This window comes from Gracilinanus agilis, chromosome 2, assembly GCF_016433145.1.
Source record: "Gracilinanus agilis isolate LMUSP501 chromosome 2, AgileGrace, whole genome shotgun sequence".
NCBI lineage: Eukaryota > Metazoa > Chordata > Mammalia > Didelphimorphia > Didelphidae > Gracilinanus > Gracilinanus agilis.
This window is the reverse complement of record NC_058131.1, coordinates 442,176,153-442,193,876: the sequence shown is the minus strand read 5'-3', so window position 1 is coordinate 442,193,876 and position 17,724 is coordinate 442,176,153. Positions and strand designations below refer to the sequence as shown.

General features: G+C 37.0%; 1 protein-coding gene across 1 annotated transcript in view; it reads left to right on the top strand.

Moving 5' to 3' along the window:
• Positions 1-17,724, top strand: part of FRMD6 (FERM domain containing 6) — a 167,830-nt gene that overhangs the window by 117,697 nt on the left and 32,409 nt on the right. Inside the window, exons 8-10 of the mRNA XM_044664740.1 lie at positions 4,585-4,650; positions 9,892-9,960; positions 12,995-13,169. Of these exons, the coding sequence (XP_044520675.1) occupies positions 4,585-4,650; positions 9,892-9,960; positions 12,995-13,169 (310 nt within the window). The remainder of the gene's footprint in view (positions 1-4,584; positions 4,651-9,891; positions 9,961-12,994; positions 13,170-17,724) is intronic.

Sequence of the window (17,724 nt, the reverse complement as noted above, 5' to 3'; positions counted from 1 at the left end):
TCCCAAGCCTCAGGAAATTGGCTCCAAACAGTAGTGGCAACAACTCCAGGCACCATTTTGGATTGAGAACAGTGGGAACAGCAGAAGTAACAGAAGCTTCAGTTCCAGGGGGTGTAGGTGGGCAGCCAGTGGTGGGAAGATCAGGAACAGAAGCAGCAAAAATAGGCAGCTGGAGCTATCAGCAGCAACATGGCTTTTACTAAACTTATTTAGGCTATCTTAAAAAATTGAGTTCTTTTTCCAAACATCTGATTGCCATCAATGTAAAAAATAAAATTAATAAATAAATAATGACTTAAAAATGTTATGGTTTTTAAAGATTTATTAGTAGCCACTAGAAAATAAAGCCATGTGCTATGCTAGCTTAGTCACTTTACATTTTTAAACCCTTAACTTCTCTGTATTGGCTCCTAGGTGGAAGAGTGGTAAGGGTGGGCAATGGAGGTCAAGTGACTTGCCCAGGGTCACACAGCTGGGAAGTGTCTGAGGTTGGATTTGAACCTAGGACCTCCGGTCTCTAGGCCTGACTCTCAATCCACTGAGCTACCCAGCTGCCCCTAGCTTAGTCACTTTAAAAAGCACTCTCTTCCCTGCTGCCACCATGGTGGATAAAAAGAAAAGAGGAAGTGAAACGCCAGCCCCTCAGTTTTATCCCTCTGCCTATGTCATTTCATAACAACAGGAAGCCAGTAGGCTCATGGGAAATGTAGTTGAAGAACCCCAATATTTCCAATAACATACCCATGAATCTAGTATAGCTTCTCCTTACCCTAATAAAGCAAATTCTTTCTTCTAAGGGTTTCATTAGAAATTTATCTGATCATTCTGATGTTTTTTTAGTAAGCAAATTGTTTAATTGTTCAGAGCAAAGCTAAGAAACTTATGTTCTCTAAAATAGTGTCCTGCAAATTTGAGCACCACAAGTGTGGTTTTAACATGACATTTTCATTCAGTAATGAAAGGTTCTTGTGCCTTACCCTTCTTATAAGAGAGAACAACTTGCATCATTCAGCCCAAAGAGATAAGCTCTTTGCCTGATCCCATGTAATCTATTCAGTTGCAAATGATTGGCAATTTGGAGATATTACACATCAGGAAGCCCAGCAGTTACTTATTGAGACCACCATTTGGTGACTCCAAAAGGCCTCACTCAGCCTAGTCTTTATGGACAGAAAGCTCCAGAAATGTGAGCCTTGCATAAGGACCCAAAGGGAAAGACTGCGGAATAGCTTTTTTTCATATATTCAAGAAACATAGCACCCCTACTTTCCTTATAAGCAACACAAGATTGTTGTGTAGGGAGCTAATATTACAGAGTACTCCAATTTCTTTCATCTTCAACACTGAGAATAAATTTCTCACACCTCCCTGGGAACTCACTATTGTTTGTTGTTATCTACATGGGATAGTTGTAAGGTTTGATCCTACACACAGTAAGTAACATTCAGAAGCTGCTGAAAGAACCTGCACAGATACTAACCCCTAGATAAATTTCCCTTCATTGTTTATCCTTTATGGGGCAAGGATTTAAAGAAAGCCTTAGACTTGGGTGGAATTGAAGGGCCCCCATCTGCCTTAGTACTGAATTTCCTTCTTCAGTTTTACCAGTTCCCTCACAGACTGACCTTTAATTGCATTTTTAATTACTCCCTTATAATAGTAGCCATATCTATAGCTTCCTTCAGTAGAAGGTAGCCTTCTGTCTACCTGTTGGGATAGTGGGCTTTATGACAACTTCCATTCCTGGATTGTGTTTTTGCACCAAAGGTAGTATTTGCCCAAGCTAGAGCTGTTCTAATTTCCTGATCAAATTTCACTAATTAGCCTACATTTTTGTGTCAAGGCAAGTGCCTTCTGAAGTCTTTTTGGTGGAGTTTTGTCCAGAAGGTCAGGTCTAATTGCTCCCTCAAACAGATTGGACATGTGATGTGGAGGATCTTGAGGGGAAAAAGGGCTATGTAGATCCAATCACTCAAACTCATTTCCTTTAGAAACTTCACCCCTTTCTTGCAGATCCCCATTGGGGAACCAGCTACAACAAGAAATCATCTTCATAGAGCCAGTTACAAATAATTCCCCATTTCAGTTATCCATAAAGGAATAAAAGACAATCCTCTATAGAGAGAACAATTTAGCTGACTTTAACACTTAGTCCCAAGCCTATGGCCTCAAGTGGGGAAAGTGTCTCAACCTAGATCCATTAGACCACATTCTCAGGAGCTGTTGCTCCAGTGACTCATCAGGTTTTTGTTTGAACCTTTCATCAACCCTCTTCTAAGGGAGTAGTAATAAATCTTTGTCTCATCCTCAATTCTCCTAACTTGTAAGTTGTAACTCCTAAGTTGATGATTATATAGTTGGTTTCTGGCTATAGCCTATTGGTCCCCACCTCCATCAGGAAATATTTTTTCACTTGTAGATATACAAGTGCCATTATCTACCCTTCACCTTTCATTGTATGGTCCCTAAAAGCTGAGAACTTTGTCCTTAGTTGCTGAAATGTGGTAGGCCAGGTCACTTTCAGTCTTCTTATCCTGGTAGTCCCACTTGTGTAAAATGGTCAACAACAACCTGGGATTTCTACACTCGATGCTTTCTTTACCATCTCTGTCATCCATTTCTAGAACCACTGAGCTAATTCTCCCCATGTGAGCAGACTGTTAAGAGAAGTACCCATTATCAACCATAAGGTCACTTGTCTTCTGATGTCATCATATCTTATCTAGCCATCCTTTGTTCCCTACATACTCCAAATTTGCAGAGCTCTTCCCCATGATATATGCCATGAGGTCATCTTATCTTGTCTTAATTTCTGGCTATGCCAGAATATCAGAGGTAAGCCTGGACACCCTGTTAGTTCAGGTTCATTGTTGAGGTGAGACACTCAGGTTATTGGAAAGTTAAAAAGAACTTTCCTTAGTCCTATAATAGAAGATTCAATAAAGCTATATTGGTGTTTTACATCCTTGATCTTCATTTGTACATGTAAAAGGGTTTTCCTTGGCCAGAAGGTCGTCATATGAGACAGAGGTGTGTGGAGTAGAATTTTGGGGAAGAAATCACTGTAATGAGCAGACAGGATTCTTGATAAGATGCTGCCAGAGAAAAAAGCATGTTTTTTTTTTGGAGAAAACAGCAGAAAATGGGGGGAGGGGAAGAGGAAGGAAAGGAAAAGAGATTCTGTCCACACAAGCTGCTACCTGTAAGCACAGACTTTTATTGACACAAGGTTCTCCTTCTTTCCTCTCATCCAACCCTGTACAGGGTGGGGCTGTGACATTTCAATTTTTGAACTTGCTATTTTCAACATTACATGCCCCTAAAGACCCCCATATTCAAAAAACCTGAGACTATCATGGGATTTTCAGCCTGGGACAGTAGAGATACTTTTAACACTTCTTGTTCTTTACTCTTCAGCTCATCTCATAGTTGGCTTTCTTCCAGGCTTCAGATAAACTCTTCTCAAGGTTTTTGAAAATAGGTCAGGAAAACTAAAAATTTTATGGGGTGGGGGGCATTTTTAATCTAAAGAATGGTAATACTAAGGGGTTTTGAAAAATGGGGTTACAAGTCAAATATTACTCTGAGAATTACACACTGAATCTCATCCCACACAAGGGTATTTAAAGGACGAAATAGTGGCAGAAGATATCTGGATGATGGGAAATGAAGAGGTGAGAAGAGGGAGCACTCATGTAATGGCCTCAGTTTTTTCAGTATAATATAAAGCAAGATTTTCAGCTAAGAGGATGGAGGGAAAAGAAGATTTGAGGGGAGGTGAAAAGAGCCACTGTGGTAAATAGCATGGTGTATTTATTAAATAGAGAGGAGTAAAAAGATTGCCTTGCCATAGTGAGGGACTGAGTTAAGGTTATGGAACATAACTAAATGGATGAGGACACTTTGTACCAACTGTTCTTACTATATTTCTGTTTAAATATTCCTTTCTAATTAAATCTGGCTCACTAATTATAGGGAAAAATACTTTTGTGGGGTTCATCAGCTATGATATTACAAAGATACCTCCTTTCACCATCTTAGCCCTGGAACCCCGATGAGAAATAGCAGCTGAGTTCTGTGGATCCAACTTTTCAGTTACAAGTTGGACTTAGAGCTAGTTAGCCCCAGAACAAATGCTACACATGCTTCCTACCTGAACTAGAGCTACAGAATGAGATATTTTCAGACATGGCCAGACAAAGGTGAGTTTCTATTTGAAGTTGGCAGTTGGTGGAAAGAGGGTGGAGGAGGGATAGATAGTATCAGTGAAACATTTTTAAAATACACAGAAGAGGATAGAACCAGGTTCAAAAGAAGCAAATACAGATAAAGAAGTATGTTTTGTTACTATTTAATTTACTTCAGAACTTTAGTACTTTAGAAATAACTGCTCGTAATAGTTTTATATCCAATCCTCTTTTTACTCTTTATATATTGAACATATTCATAGTTTAAGCCATAAAAAAAATAAAAGACTGAAATGATTTCATCTCAATGATTTCTGGTATTGTTCTCAACTTTCTAGTATTGTACATTGTGGATTAAAATTTGTACTTTTCTTCCAACGATATTTTGTTTCTCTAGGATAAAAGGGAAATTGAAGCTTCATTAACTCTTGGGTTGACAACACGAGGAATACAAATATTTCAGGTAGGTAGATGGAAAATTATTATCATATGGAATGGGCTATTTTTCCCTGGACAGTGTACATTATATTTGCCATGTTATATCCAAAGCCTATTTTGGGGGTTCGACTAGGTATTTTTTCCCACTTATGCAAGATGATACCAGATTTGATCTAGTTCTTGCCAGTGATCATTATTTCCCAGCCCCTAAGGAAGAAAGATATTTCAACAATAAGAAGTGATTAAGTTTACATCCAGAAATATATTATAAATTCTGATTCTTAACTTATTTAACCAGCCTTAAAAAGGCACTTGTTAGTGAGAACACTAGAAAAAGCATACAGAAAGAATGAAAGCTTAACAAGCTTTTTCACTTGGTCTTCATTTTTTTTTTTAATTTTATGGTATTGCTGAAAAGGATTTGGATTGTGTGGTGGTCAGAAAACTATTTCAGCCTTGCCACTAATTTGTTCTGTGTCCTAAGGGACGACACAGACCAGTGATAGTGAACATTTTAGAGATGGAGTGCCAGACCCCACCCCACCCCACTGGCCCAGACTGAGTGCCATGCCCATTTCCCCACCCCACCTCCAGAGACCTTGTGTAATGTCCCTCTCCTCACCAAGTGTTGGGCATGCCCCGCCCCTCCTTGACCCACACAGAGGAGGGAGAAAGTGCTCCCATTGGGCTACTGGGTGGAGGGATAGGTGAAGTGAGGAATGTCCTCAGTGAGTGTAGAGAGGGGGAGAGGAGTGATCCGAGTCCTCTGCTCCCCTGCAGCTCTGCCACCTGTGAGCCACCCACCTTACTCCCTATGTACTCCCATTGGGCTGCTGGGCAAAGGGGCAGGTAATGTGAAAAAAATGTCAGGTATGGTGTAGAGAGGGAGCAGCTCTGCCCAAGTCCGTCTGCCTTTCTAGTAACAAACTGGTGGGGTGGAATCCCTGTGCCATAGGTTCACCATCACTGACATAGACTTTTTGACCCTTAGTTTTCTCCTTTGTAAAATCAGAAATTTATTTTCTACATTATAGCACTGTTACAAGTAAAATGCTAAATCTTAAAATTTCTTTCAAATATCTATCAGTTTTCTTATCTATCATATAAACTGATTCAGTAACCTCTGAGGTCTGTCCCAAATCTAAATCTCTGATCCTCTGATCTTTCATTACTTCCTTTTAACTGGTCCTATGGAATACATCTTAATCAATTATTATATATAAGCATCTTTTTTAACTCATTTACCTTACCTCATGGAATGTAGTATTTCTTTAGTGTGACCACAAGAGTCTCAATTCTCCTAAAAAACTGTTAGAGAACTAAGACTACCTTTATAAATCCATTATTAGGTGTAATTTGCAATGAGCTAAATGGTTCCTTTGTACCTTGAAGCATTAAAAGTAAATTCTTAAAATAAACACGATGATCAGACATAATATTTTCTCTTAAGGTATTCCTCCATTTTGTAAGATTATAGAAAAAAGGAAAAATTTAAATGTTCTCATTTTTAAATGTTACACATTTCATTATCATCTCATATAACTTCTGACACATTAAAAATAATGTTAAAACATTGACAAGTAAGTAAGGGGAGTACACCATGTAATGAATATAGAAGAAAAGAATTACCAATTTTGTTTTCCTCTAATTCGCTTTGAATTCCAGCTAAAAATCTTCACTATTATTATAAATCTTTCAAATGTGAGAAATGATGATTGATTTCAGATTGCATGAAATAAAGTGAAATTAATAGGAATGAGTTCAGTTAAAAATTAAATTTGGAGAGTGACTTGTAGAATTCATGTTTTATTTTCAGAATAACAAAAATTAAATTTTTTTAGATTTAATAAAAACCATTAGTTAGATGAGTTCATTGCTATGATAGACCAGTTCCAAGAAATCTGCTCCTCATAATAGATTATATAGTCCCTTACATAATACATGAGAAAAAACCCAAGGTGTAATGATGCTTCCTAATCCTGTTATATTTAAAATTCCCTTCCATGTTAGTTGGAATATGAATGATGGGTACAAAATACTTAGGGAAATGTTGCAACCTGGAATTTTAAATTTGGGGCATAATTATTTCATATTAAGGAAGTATAGGGCAGCTAAATAGCTCATGGATAAAGAGCCAGGCCTGTAAATAGGAGGGGTTGGGTTCAAATGTAGCCTCAGACTCTTCCTATCTATGTGACCATTAACCAGTCATTTAACCCCAGTTGCCCAGCCCTTACCACTTCTCTGCCTTAGAAATGATACTCAGTATTGCTTCTAAGACAGGGATGGGTTAAAAAAAAAAAAAAGAAGTATGTGTAAGAAATAAAGTTGCCTCCCCAACCTGCTTAAAGAAGTCCCAGGAAAGCTTAAAAACAACAATAACAACTTAAGCCTACTCTGTCAAAATAAGACCAGCAGTAATGGCTTAAAGCCTCATTTTGAATATCAACTAGCTACTAATTTCACCCTCAATTCCCCCTCAGCATGTTGATATCCAGTCTGAACCCCAACTATGAACTGTCCTGACCCACCTCCAACACCTTGTCCTTCTAGACACAAGATCCCTATAAAAATGCCACCCATACTAGACACTAAACTCTATCCAGAATCCCATCTGACTGTACCATATATCCATCCTCTCTGATTACCCCAGCTTGTGTACTTTCTCTCCCTCATCATGTTGTGCATGCTTTGGGTTTGTCCAAGGGTGCCACTCCTCCTAGCCATTTCTTCTCAGCCGTGGTCCAGGGCTGTGACTGAAATTGACAGCCACACTTGATTTATAAGACTTATATTAAGGAAGTCAGGGAGCAAGGATTGAATTATAAACTATGTACCATGGCAGTGGGGTACCCCCTTCTTTCTGACACCAGGGCTTTAGGGACTTTGGTATTCAAAACCTTTCTAAAGCTGTTTTAAGACAGGGTAACTCATTCTATAAAGTACTCTTTCTCCACACAATTAAAACTAGATCTAAACAATTGGAAAAACATTAATTGCTCATGGGTAGGACGAGCTAACATAATAAAAATGACCATCCTACCCAAATTAATTTACTTATTTAGTGCCATACCTATCAAACTACCATGAAGCTTTTTTACTAAATTAAGAAAAAACTATAACAAAATTATTTTGGAAGAACAAAAGATCAAGAATATTAAGGGAAATAATGAAAAAAAAAACTGTGAAGGAAGGTGGCCTAGCAGTACCAAATATTAAACAGTCCTATAAAGCAGTGGTCATCAAAACAATATGGTAGAGGCAGAAGGGAGTATCAGTGGAATAGACTTGGGGTAAGTGACCTCAGCAAGACAGTCTATGATAAATCCAAAGATCCCAGTTTTTGGGACAAAAATCCACTATTTGACAAAAACTGCTTGGAAAATTGGAAAACAGTATGGGAGAGCCTGGGTTTAGATCAACATCTCACACCCTATACCAAGATAAATTCAGAATGGGTGAATGACTTGAATCTAAAGAAGGAAACTATAAGTAAATTAAGTGAACACAGAATAGTATACTTGTCAGATCTTTGGGAAAGGAAAGATTTTAAAACCAAACAAGAGTTAGAAAAAATTACAAAATGTACAATAAATAATTTTGATTACATTAAGTTAGAAAGGTTTTGTACAAACAAAACAAATGCAACCAAAATTAGAAGGGAAGCAACAAATTGGGAAAAAATCTTTATAACAAAAACCTCTGACAAAGATCTAATTACTCAAATATATAAGGAGCTAAATCAATTGTACTAAAAAAAATCAAGCCATTCCCCAAATAATAAATGGGCAAGAGACATGAATAGGCAATTTTCAAATAAAGAAATCAAACTATCAATAAGCACATGAAAAAGTGTTCTAAATCTCTTATAATTAGAGAAATGCAAATCAAAACAACTCTAACGTACCACCTCACACCTAGCAGATTAGCTAACATGACAGCAAAGGAAAGTAATAAATGTTGGAGGGGATATGGCAAAATTGGGGCATTAATGCATTGCTGGTGGAGTTATGAATTGATCCATCCATTCTGGATGGCAATTTGGAACTATGCCCAAAAGTCTTTAAAAGACTGTCTGTCCTTTGACCTAGCCATACCACTGCTGGGTTTATACCCCAAAGAGATCATAGGGAAATAGACTTGTACAAAAATATTTATAGCTGTGCTCTTTGTGATGGCAAAAAATTGGAAAATGAGGGGATGTCCTTCAATTGTGGAATGGCTGAACAAATTGTGGTATCTGTTGGTGATGGAATACTATTGTGCTAAAATGAATAATGAACTGGAGGAATTTCATGTGAACTGGAATGACCTCTAGGAATTTGTGCAGAGTGAAAGGAGCAGAACCAGGAAAATATTATACACAGAGACTACAATTGAACATAATGGACTTCTCTACTAGCAGCAATGGAATGAGCCAGGACAGTTCTGAGGGACTTATAAGAAAGAATGCTATCCACATTCAGTACTGTGGGAGTAGAAACACAGAGGAAAAACAACTGCTTGAACACATGGTTCAATGGGAATATGATTAGGGATGTAGACTCTCTAAGCCAGTGATTCCCAAAGTGGGTGCTACTGCCCCCTGGTGGGTGCTGCAGTGATCCAGGGAGGCGGTGATAGCCACACTTTTTTTGTATTTACATTCTATTCTGAGTTCAATAAATAGTTTCATAATTTCCAGGGGGTGCTAAGTAATATTTTTTCTGGAAAGGGGGCGGTAGGCCAAAAAAAGTTTGGGAACCACTGCTCAAGACCTATTTCCATATTATAATATGGAAATAGGTCTTGATCAGTGATACATGTAAAACCCAGTGGAATTATGTGTCGGCTATGGGGGTTAGGGTGTTGGAGGGGAGGCAAAGAGCATGAATCATGTAACCATGTTAAACTATTCTTAATTAATTAATTAAAGATTTTCTATTTTAAAAAGTACTGTTTCTTTTTTAAATAATTCCACCTTCTGAGGAAAAAACCGATAAATGGAAATAAGATATATGGTTTTTTATATACATATTTATCTATTTGTCAAATGATGCTTTTTCTAATAAGAAGTAGTTTTTAATTTTTTTAAAGTCATTCACAACCTGAAGCAATTAAATTATAGCAGTATTCATCTACATAAGATCTTTAATTTCTCCTAAGATATTTATAATCTCTTTCAAATTTGATTACTATTTTATGTTTTGAAAGTTTTATAGCTATTTTTGAATACATGTTCTCACTTTTTTCTAGTTAACCCTCTTTTACATAATTCTTTCCATAGAATATCAGTGAGGAGAAACAATTACTTTATGACTTCCCTTGGACAAATGTTGGAAAACTGGTATTTGTGGTAAGTTCAAAAGTATTAAGTCATCTCAGGACACAAAACGTAAATTTTGTTACTCTGTCCAGTGTTCTTAATTGGTTCTACAAAAATAGCGAAGTAGCATTAAAATAAGCCATTGCTTCCAAAGGAACAATTTTTGTGTATGTGGAACAAGTAGTTTGACAATGAAAAGAATATATGTTGTATCATCTAATTTTGCTTCAAAAGTGCAACTTTTACAGTAAATATTTCATTATATTAAAGTGGTTTTTCTTATTATTATGGAAATTCATACTGTTATATTATATGTTTACTCATACTGGAAAACATCGTGTAAAAAGGGCAAGTTGGTTTGCTTTTATGAAATATTAATGAGACATTACTACTGTATGTCAACTAAATAGAACATTATACATGGAAAGCACTTCAGTTCAATGTTTATTTAAACATTATTTCTAGTATGAAATAAACTGATTAAATCGGTCTCTTCAGCCTTCATCTTCCTACCCATAGTAACAGAAGTATAAATCAGGCTGAGGATATCCTAATTGTTGAACAAATGAACAGCAGGCTAATTGTTGATAGAATAGGGGGAAAAAACATTGATCACACATTTAAGTGATATGAGGGTATTTATTGGTTGATACATTTAATTTTAAATAATTTTATTAAGCAAAAAATAAGAATGGTCGGAATACATTTGAATTATAAATTTGACCATGTTATCTCTATTTCTCAGTATCTTTATATCCGTCTTTGTCTCCCTAATGTGAAATAGGGAGTTGTTTATATCCAAGAAATAGAAAGAAAAAAATGTATAGGAATTTGCTTTTAACAGAAGAAAGTATGTCATTATTCTCTTTCTAAAAATAATGATGAAAGGACTTTTTATGCTTAGGATCACAGATATTCTTTATAATGATTTAGGTTCAAATAGAGTCCTGAATTTATTAATATCAATATCCTTTCCTCACTTCTTAAATGGGGTCCAACCTTTCCTATTCCTTTTCTCATAATTTAGTATTTTTAAAAAATCATGAAAACCATACCAGGTGTTTTGAATTTCTTATCTATCAATGCACATTTGAAATGAAATTTTAAATCCACAAAAATACACCAGATTGAGATCTGACTGGGAAATCCAAGAAAAGTCACAGTGAATCATTTTTCAGTTCCACAGACACTGGGAGACAACATTTAGCCAGGAACTCTCATGTGGAACCTTCCAGCACAGAGACTAGACTGAAAGAGGGCCAGGAGTACATAAAGGCAAGAATAGACTCCAGACCCACACATAGACCCAACAGTATGTGGGGTTCAGGAATAGATTCCAAATGGAAGCTCTGTTGTTTACTACCCAGTTCCATGTCATAATCCATTGTGGGAATTAGGAGATCTCCAAGGATTTGGTTCCTAGATGGGCCTAAGCTATATAAGTTCCAATAGAAACAGCAGTTGTACTCTGATCCCAGAAATGAAGCAGGCTCTCAAATCCAGCCCAATGCAAACTAGCCAGGATAGGACAAAGAGGAGCCTATAGTTCTGTCATTGAACCAGAAGAGCTTTCCAGCTGACTAATAGTTGCTGATCCCAGTTGCAATGTACTGGATCTCCTGAGACAAAACTATGGAGGTATTGCTTAGACAAAGACTTCATAAGGAATTTGCAGAAAGGAAAGCAGTGACCAGACTTTGCCCTGGATTCCACTTTGGAAATAGTGAAATAACGGTGTCCAGCTTGAGTTCTTCTTGAAATCCTGGAATTGTAACAAGATGTTTTAGAACCTCCAGGCAAAGTAAAAATAGAAAGAATCCACTAATCACATAGAATGAAAACACTTAGGAGTCACTGGCAAAATCCAGAGATTACAAGTCAAAAAATACTGCAAAACTGCCCTTTGATCCAGTCATACCATTGCTGGTTTTATACCTCAAAGAGATAATAAGGAAAAACACTTGTACAAAAATATTTATAGCCATGTTCTTTGTGGTGGCAAAAAGTTGGAAAATGAGGAAATGTCCTTCGATTGGGGAATGGCTAAACAAATTATGGTATCTGTTGGTGATAATGAACTGGAGGAATTCCATGTAAACTGGAATGACCTCCAGGAATTGATGCAGAGTGAAAGGAGCAGAACCAGGAGAACCTTAAACACAGAGACAGATACACTGTGGTACAATCGAATGTAATGGACTTCTCTACTAGCAGTAATACAAGGATCCAAGACATTTCTGAGGGACTTTTAAGAAAGAACTGTGGGAGTAGAAACACAGAAGAAAAACAATTGCTTGATCATATTGGTTAATGGGGATATGATTGGGGATGTAGACTCTAAGTGATCACCCTATGCAAATATCATTAATATGGAAATAGGTCTTTAACAATGACAGATGTAAAACCCAGTGGAATTGCATGTTGGCTATGGGAGGGGAGTAGGAGCAGGGGAGAGAAAGAATATGAATCATGTAACCATGGAAAAGTTTTCTTAATTAGATAAAATTTTTTTAAATTAAAAAAATACTGCAAAAGGAAAAGTAAAAATAGAAAGGACTTTAAATTATTATAAAAAGAGAAATTCTTAAAACATTCCAGAAAAGATTTTCATCTTTGAAATCACTTTGGAAATAGTGAAATAATGGTGTCTAGCTTACAATGAAAAACTCTTAAGTAACATGTATGTACTAAAATTATGGATATGTATGTTATAGGTAAAAGTACAATAATAAGTATTGAGTGCTATGGGGATAACAGGAATGTGGTTATCATTATTTAAAATGCATTAACAGGGGCAGCTAGATAGCACAATGGATAGGGCTCCAGGCCTAGAGTTAGAAGGGCCTGGATTCAAATATGGCCTCAGATACTTCATAGCCATGTAACCCTGGACAAGTCATTTAATCCCAATTACCCTAAAACCTTACCACTCTTCTATTTTATAACTATTTCAAAGACAAGGTTACAAAGGTAAGGATTTGTGAAAATAATAACAATAAATAAATTGCATCTACATTAAAGAGTTATAAACTGAATTTCTCTTTTTGTTTTTTGCATTCCATAGGGTAAGAAATTTGAGATTTTACCAGATGGATTACCATCAGCCAGGAAGCTAATATACTATACTGGATGTCCCATGCGTTCCAGACACCTCTTGGACTTGCTCAGCAATAGTCATCGTCTCTACATGAACCTGCAACCTGTTCTCCGTCACATTAAGAAGTTAGAAGAGAATGAAGGTATTTAAGGATTTTAATGTACATGCCTGAGTCCAGAATCAAAAGTTTCTATAACCAGCAAATCTCTTTTATATATGTGAAAGGTCAGGGGATTTGATGATTAAATTACTGAGTGGTTAGAAAATAATCTTTTTACGTTGATGCTTGTTTTAAGAGAGGATGATTAAAGACGGCAGAGAAGTTACACAGACCCACCCAATCACTACCAAATTGCCTTCCAAAAAAACTATGATATAATGCCTCAAAATAATTCTGGAACAGCATAACCCACAAAAAGACAAGGTGAAATAAGTTTTCAACTAAAGCAATTTATAAGGCCAGCACAAAAGATCCAGTGCATTGTGGTGGAAGTGGAGCACAAAGCAGCATGCCAAGACAGGCACTTCAGACTTGGGCACAGCTAAATCAGCAACAAAGGCTTCTAGAGCTCTCAGACACAGGTGGTAAGGGCAGTTGAACAACTGCTCAGAAGATTATAGGAATCCCTTTGCTGGCTGTGGGTTCAAGACTTTTGCTGCATTGACTGTACGCAAATCCAGATATCAGTCCTGGGATGTGAACACCAGGGCTTGTAGCCATGGGAGCAAGGGACTCTAGTCACAGTTTTAAGGGGGGGAAGTGATTAGGGTTACTCACAGACCAGCATACAGGCAGGCAGAGTATTAAAGACTCTCCTTATGTCATACCACTTTGGAAGAACTGAAAGCAGATAAATCCCGTTACTAACTCTGAAGGGCAGCTACACAAAGAATTGGAAGCGTGGAACAGTGTTCCCTTCACCACAGTTACAGAGCCCAACTTGAACAGTTTTTCTTAAATTAAAAGAAAAGAAAAAGGTTGGAAAATGAGCAAACAACAAAAAAAGAAACTTAAAAAAGAAAGTTGTTGACAGGGAAAACCTAAACACAAACTCAGAAGAAGGCAATAAGTCAATACTGCTGCATGCAAAGCTTCCAAGAAAAATAGGGATTACTGTCAAGCCCAAAAAGAATTAAGGGAGGGGCTCAAAAAGGATTTTAAAAATAAAATAAGAAAAGTAGAAGAAAATTGAGAAAATGATTGAGAATAAAACAGGAAAATCATGAAAAAAAAGTCATCATCTTGGTAGAGACACAGAAAAATCCTGAAGAAATTATTAATAACTTTTTAAAAATATTGGCCAATTAGTAAAGGAGGCACAAAAATCTACTGAAGAGAAGAAGAGAGGAACTCCTTAAAAAGCAGAATTGGCCAAATGGAAAAAGATACATCAAAATGCACTGAAAAGAACTTTTTAAAAGGCAGAATTGCCCATATGGAAAAAGAGGCACAAGAACATACAAAGATAAAGAATTCTTTACGAAGTAGAATTGGCCAAATGGGAAAGGAGGTACAAAAGTTCACTCAAGAAAATCATGTCTTAAAACCTAGAGTTCAGTAAGTAGTACTTGATGACTCCAGGAGACATTAAGAAACAACAAAATAAAGTCAAAGGAATAGAAGAAAATGTGAAATATCTCATTGGAAAGACAACTGACCTGGAAAAGAAATCCAGGAGAGAAAATCTAAGAATTATTGGACTACCTGAAAGCCATGATCAAAAAAAGGGCTTAGAACATCATCTTTCAAGAAATGATCAAGGAAAACTGCCCTGGTGTTCTAGATCCAGGAGGCAAAATAGAAATTGAACAATTCCACCCATTACCTACCGAAAGAGATCCCAAAAGATTAACTCCAAGATATAGTTAAATTCCAGAATTCCCAGGTCAAGGAGAGAATATTACAAGCAGCCAAAAAGAAACAAGTCAGATATCATGGAACCATTAGTCAGGATAACATGGAATTTAGCATGTATACACATACATTAAAGGACTAGAGGACCTAGAATATATTTCCAGAGGTCAGAGGGACTTCAACCATCCAGCAAAACTGAGAAAAATCCTTCAGGGGGTAAATGGGTATTCAAGGTGTAAGAGTTAAAATTAAATTATGAGGCTGCTAGTAGCTTTATTATAAATGAAAAAGAGGACTTTTAAACATTCCTGATGAAAAGATCAGGCTCAATGGAAAAGTCGACTCTCAAATATGAAACTCAAGAGAAGCACAAAATAAACAGGAAAGAGAAATTAAAAGACAGTAAATAAAGTTAAACTGTTTACATGCCTACATGGAACAATGATTCTTGTAACTCCTAAGAATTTTATCATTATTAGGGCAGTTAGAAGGAGTATACATAGCAGACAAGGGTGTAAGTCGAATATGTTGGAATGAAAAAAATATTAAGTTAAGGTGTGTGAATGAGGGAGTGCATTGGGAGAAGGGGAAAGGGAAAATTATAATGAGGGTAAATTACTGCACATAAAAGAGGCATAAAAGAACTTTTATAGTGAGGGAATGATAGGGGTAGTGGGGAACATGTGAACCTCTGCTCTCATTGGAATTGGCTCAATGAGAAAAAAACATACACAATCAATTGGCTAATGAAATCTATCTTACCCTATAGGACAATAGGAGGAGAAGGATAAGAGAAAAGGGGGTGGACTGATAGAAAAGAGGGTTGGGGGAGGTGGCGGTCAGAAACTAAACTGGAGGAAATAGGATGGAGAGTAATACACTAATCATAATGATGAGGCCTCATTTCTCAAATTCATAGAGAAATGAGTCAAATATATGAGAATACTGATCATTCCCCAGTTCATAAATGGTCAAAGGATATAAACAGGCAGTTCTCAGACAAAATAATTAAAGCTTTCTGTAGTCATGCAAAAAATGCTTTAAGTCTCTATTAGAGAAATGCATATTAAAACAAGGTACCACACTATCAATCAGAAAAATGGAAATAAAATTTGGAGGGCATGTGGGAAAATTGAGACACTATTGGAGGAGTTGTGAACTGATTCAGTCATTTTGGAGAGCAATTGGGACCTATGCCCAAAGGGCTATAAAAAACAGTATATACTTATGATCCCACAATTGCATTACTAGGTTTGTATCCCAAAGAAATAAAAATAAAAAAAGAGGAAAGATATGCAAAAATATTTAAAGCAGCTCTTTTTAGAGCAGCAAAAATTTGGAAAGTGAAGATATCCATCAATCAAGGAATGGCTGAATAAGTTATAATATATAATCGTAATGGAATACTGTTGTCTTGCAAGAAATGACAAGCAGGAGAATCTCAGAAAAACTTGGAAAGGGGCTGGGGGATTGTGGATGGCAGAGTAATCCAGAGCAGCTCTGTGCACAGCATGAGAATCCTCTCTGACCAAGATTAAAATATTGCTACAAAATGAATACAGAAGTGAAAGAACCAACAAACAGAGTGAAACAACTTTCAAGAAAAGAAAAACCCAAAAGGTAGGCAAAGAACATCTGAGGCACCGGGGTGAGAAGAGAGTAGACCCAGCAAGAAGCTGTAGCAAGGAGGTAAGAATTTACCCCCACACCCTACATCTGCTGTCTGAGGTTCAGGAACCAATGCCCAAGCCAACATCCAGATACAGAGATCCTGCCAGGGCAAGTAGTGGTACAAACCAACCTATACCCCTGAAATTTCAAACCTATAGAGAAATCCAGAGCCCCAGCCCAGGGAATTCTAGTCTGAGCTTGAGATAAGGAATTAGTTCACACTTTGGGATGGTTGATAGTACTAAGTACTGATCATTTTGTCTAAAGCTCAGAGCAAGAGCTCCAAGACAGGATATTCAAGGGTGTGCCTGCTTAGATCAAGTATACAGCTTCTGGAGCTTACACCTAAGTCTAAAGCAAGTCTTTAAGCTATCAGCATCTCCAGGGTCAATTAAATCAGTATGGGGAGGGGCTCTCAGAGTTCTCAGCCACAGACAATCATATCATCTCTCCAAGCCTACCTATAATTAGATAGGAAAAATGAACAAACAAAAAAAGCATCTAACTCTTTTTTTTTACTTCTTTTTTTAAAAACATTTATTAATATCCATTTTTTAGTAAAGTTAACATGGTTACATGATTGATGCTCCTACTTTCCACTTCACCCCTCACCCTCCCCCTACCCCTGGCCGATGCGCATTTCCCCTGGTTTTAACATGTGTCATTGATCAAGACCTATTTCCAAATTGTTGATCATTGCATTGGTGTGGTAGTTTCGAATCAAAATCCCCAATCATGTCTGCCTCAACAATGTGTTCAAGCAGTTGCTTTTCTTCTGTGTTTCCACTCCTGCAGTTCTTCCTCTGAATGTGGGTAGTGTTCTTTTCCATAAATCCCTCAGAATTGTCCTGGATCATTGCATTACTGCTAGTAGAGAAGTCCATTACCTTCTGTTTTACCACAGTGTATTTGGTCTCTGTGTACAATATTCTTCTGGCTCTGCTCCTTTCGCTCTTCATCAATTCCGGGAGGTCTTTCCAGTTCAGTTGGAATTCCTCCAGTTTATTATTCCTTTGAGCACAGTAGTATTCCTTCACTAGCATATACCACAATTTGTTCAGCCATTCCCCAATTGAAGGACATACCCTCCTTTTCCAGTTCTTTGCCACCACAAAAAGCACGGCTATAAAATATTTTTGTACAAGTCTGTTTATCTATGATCTCTTTGGGG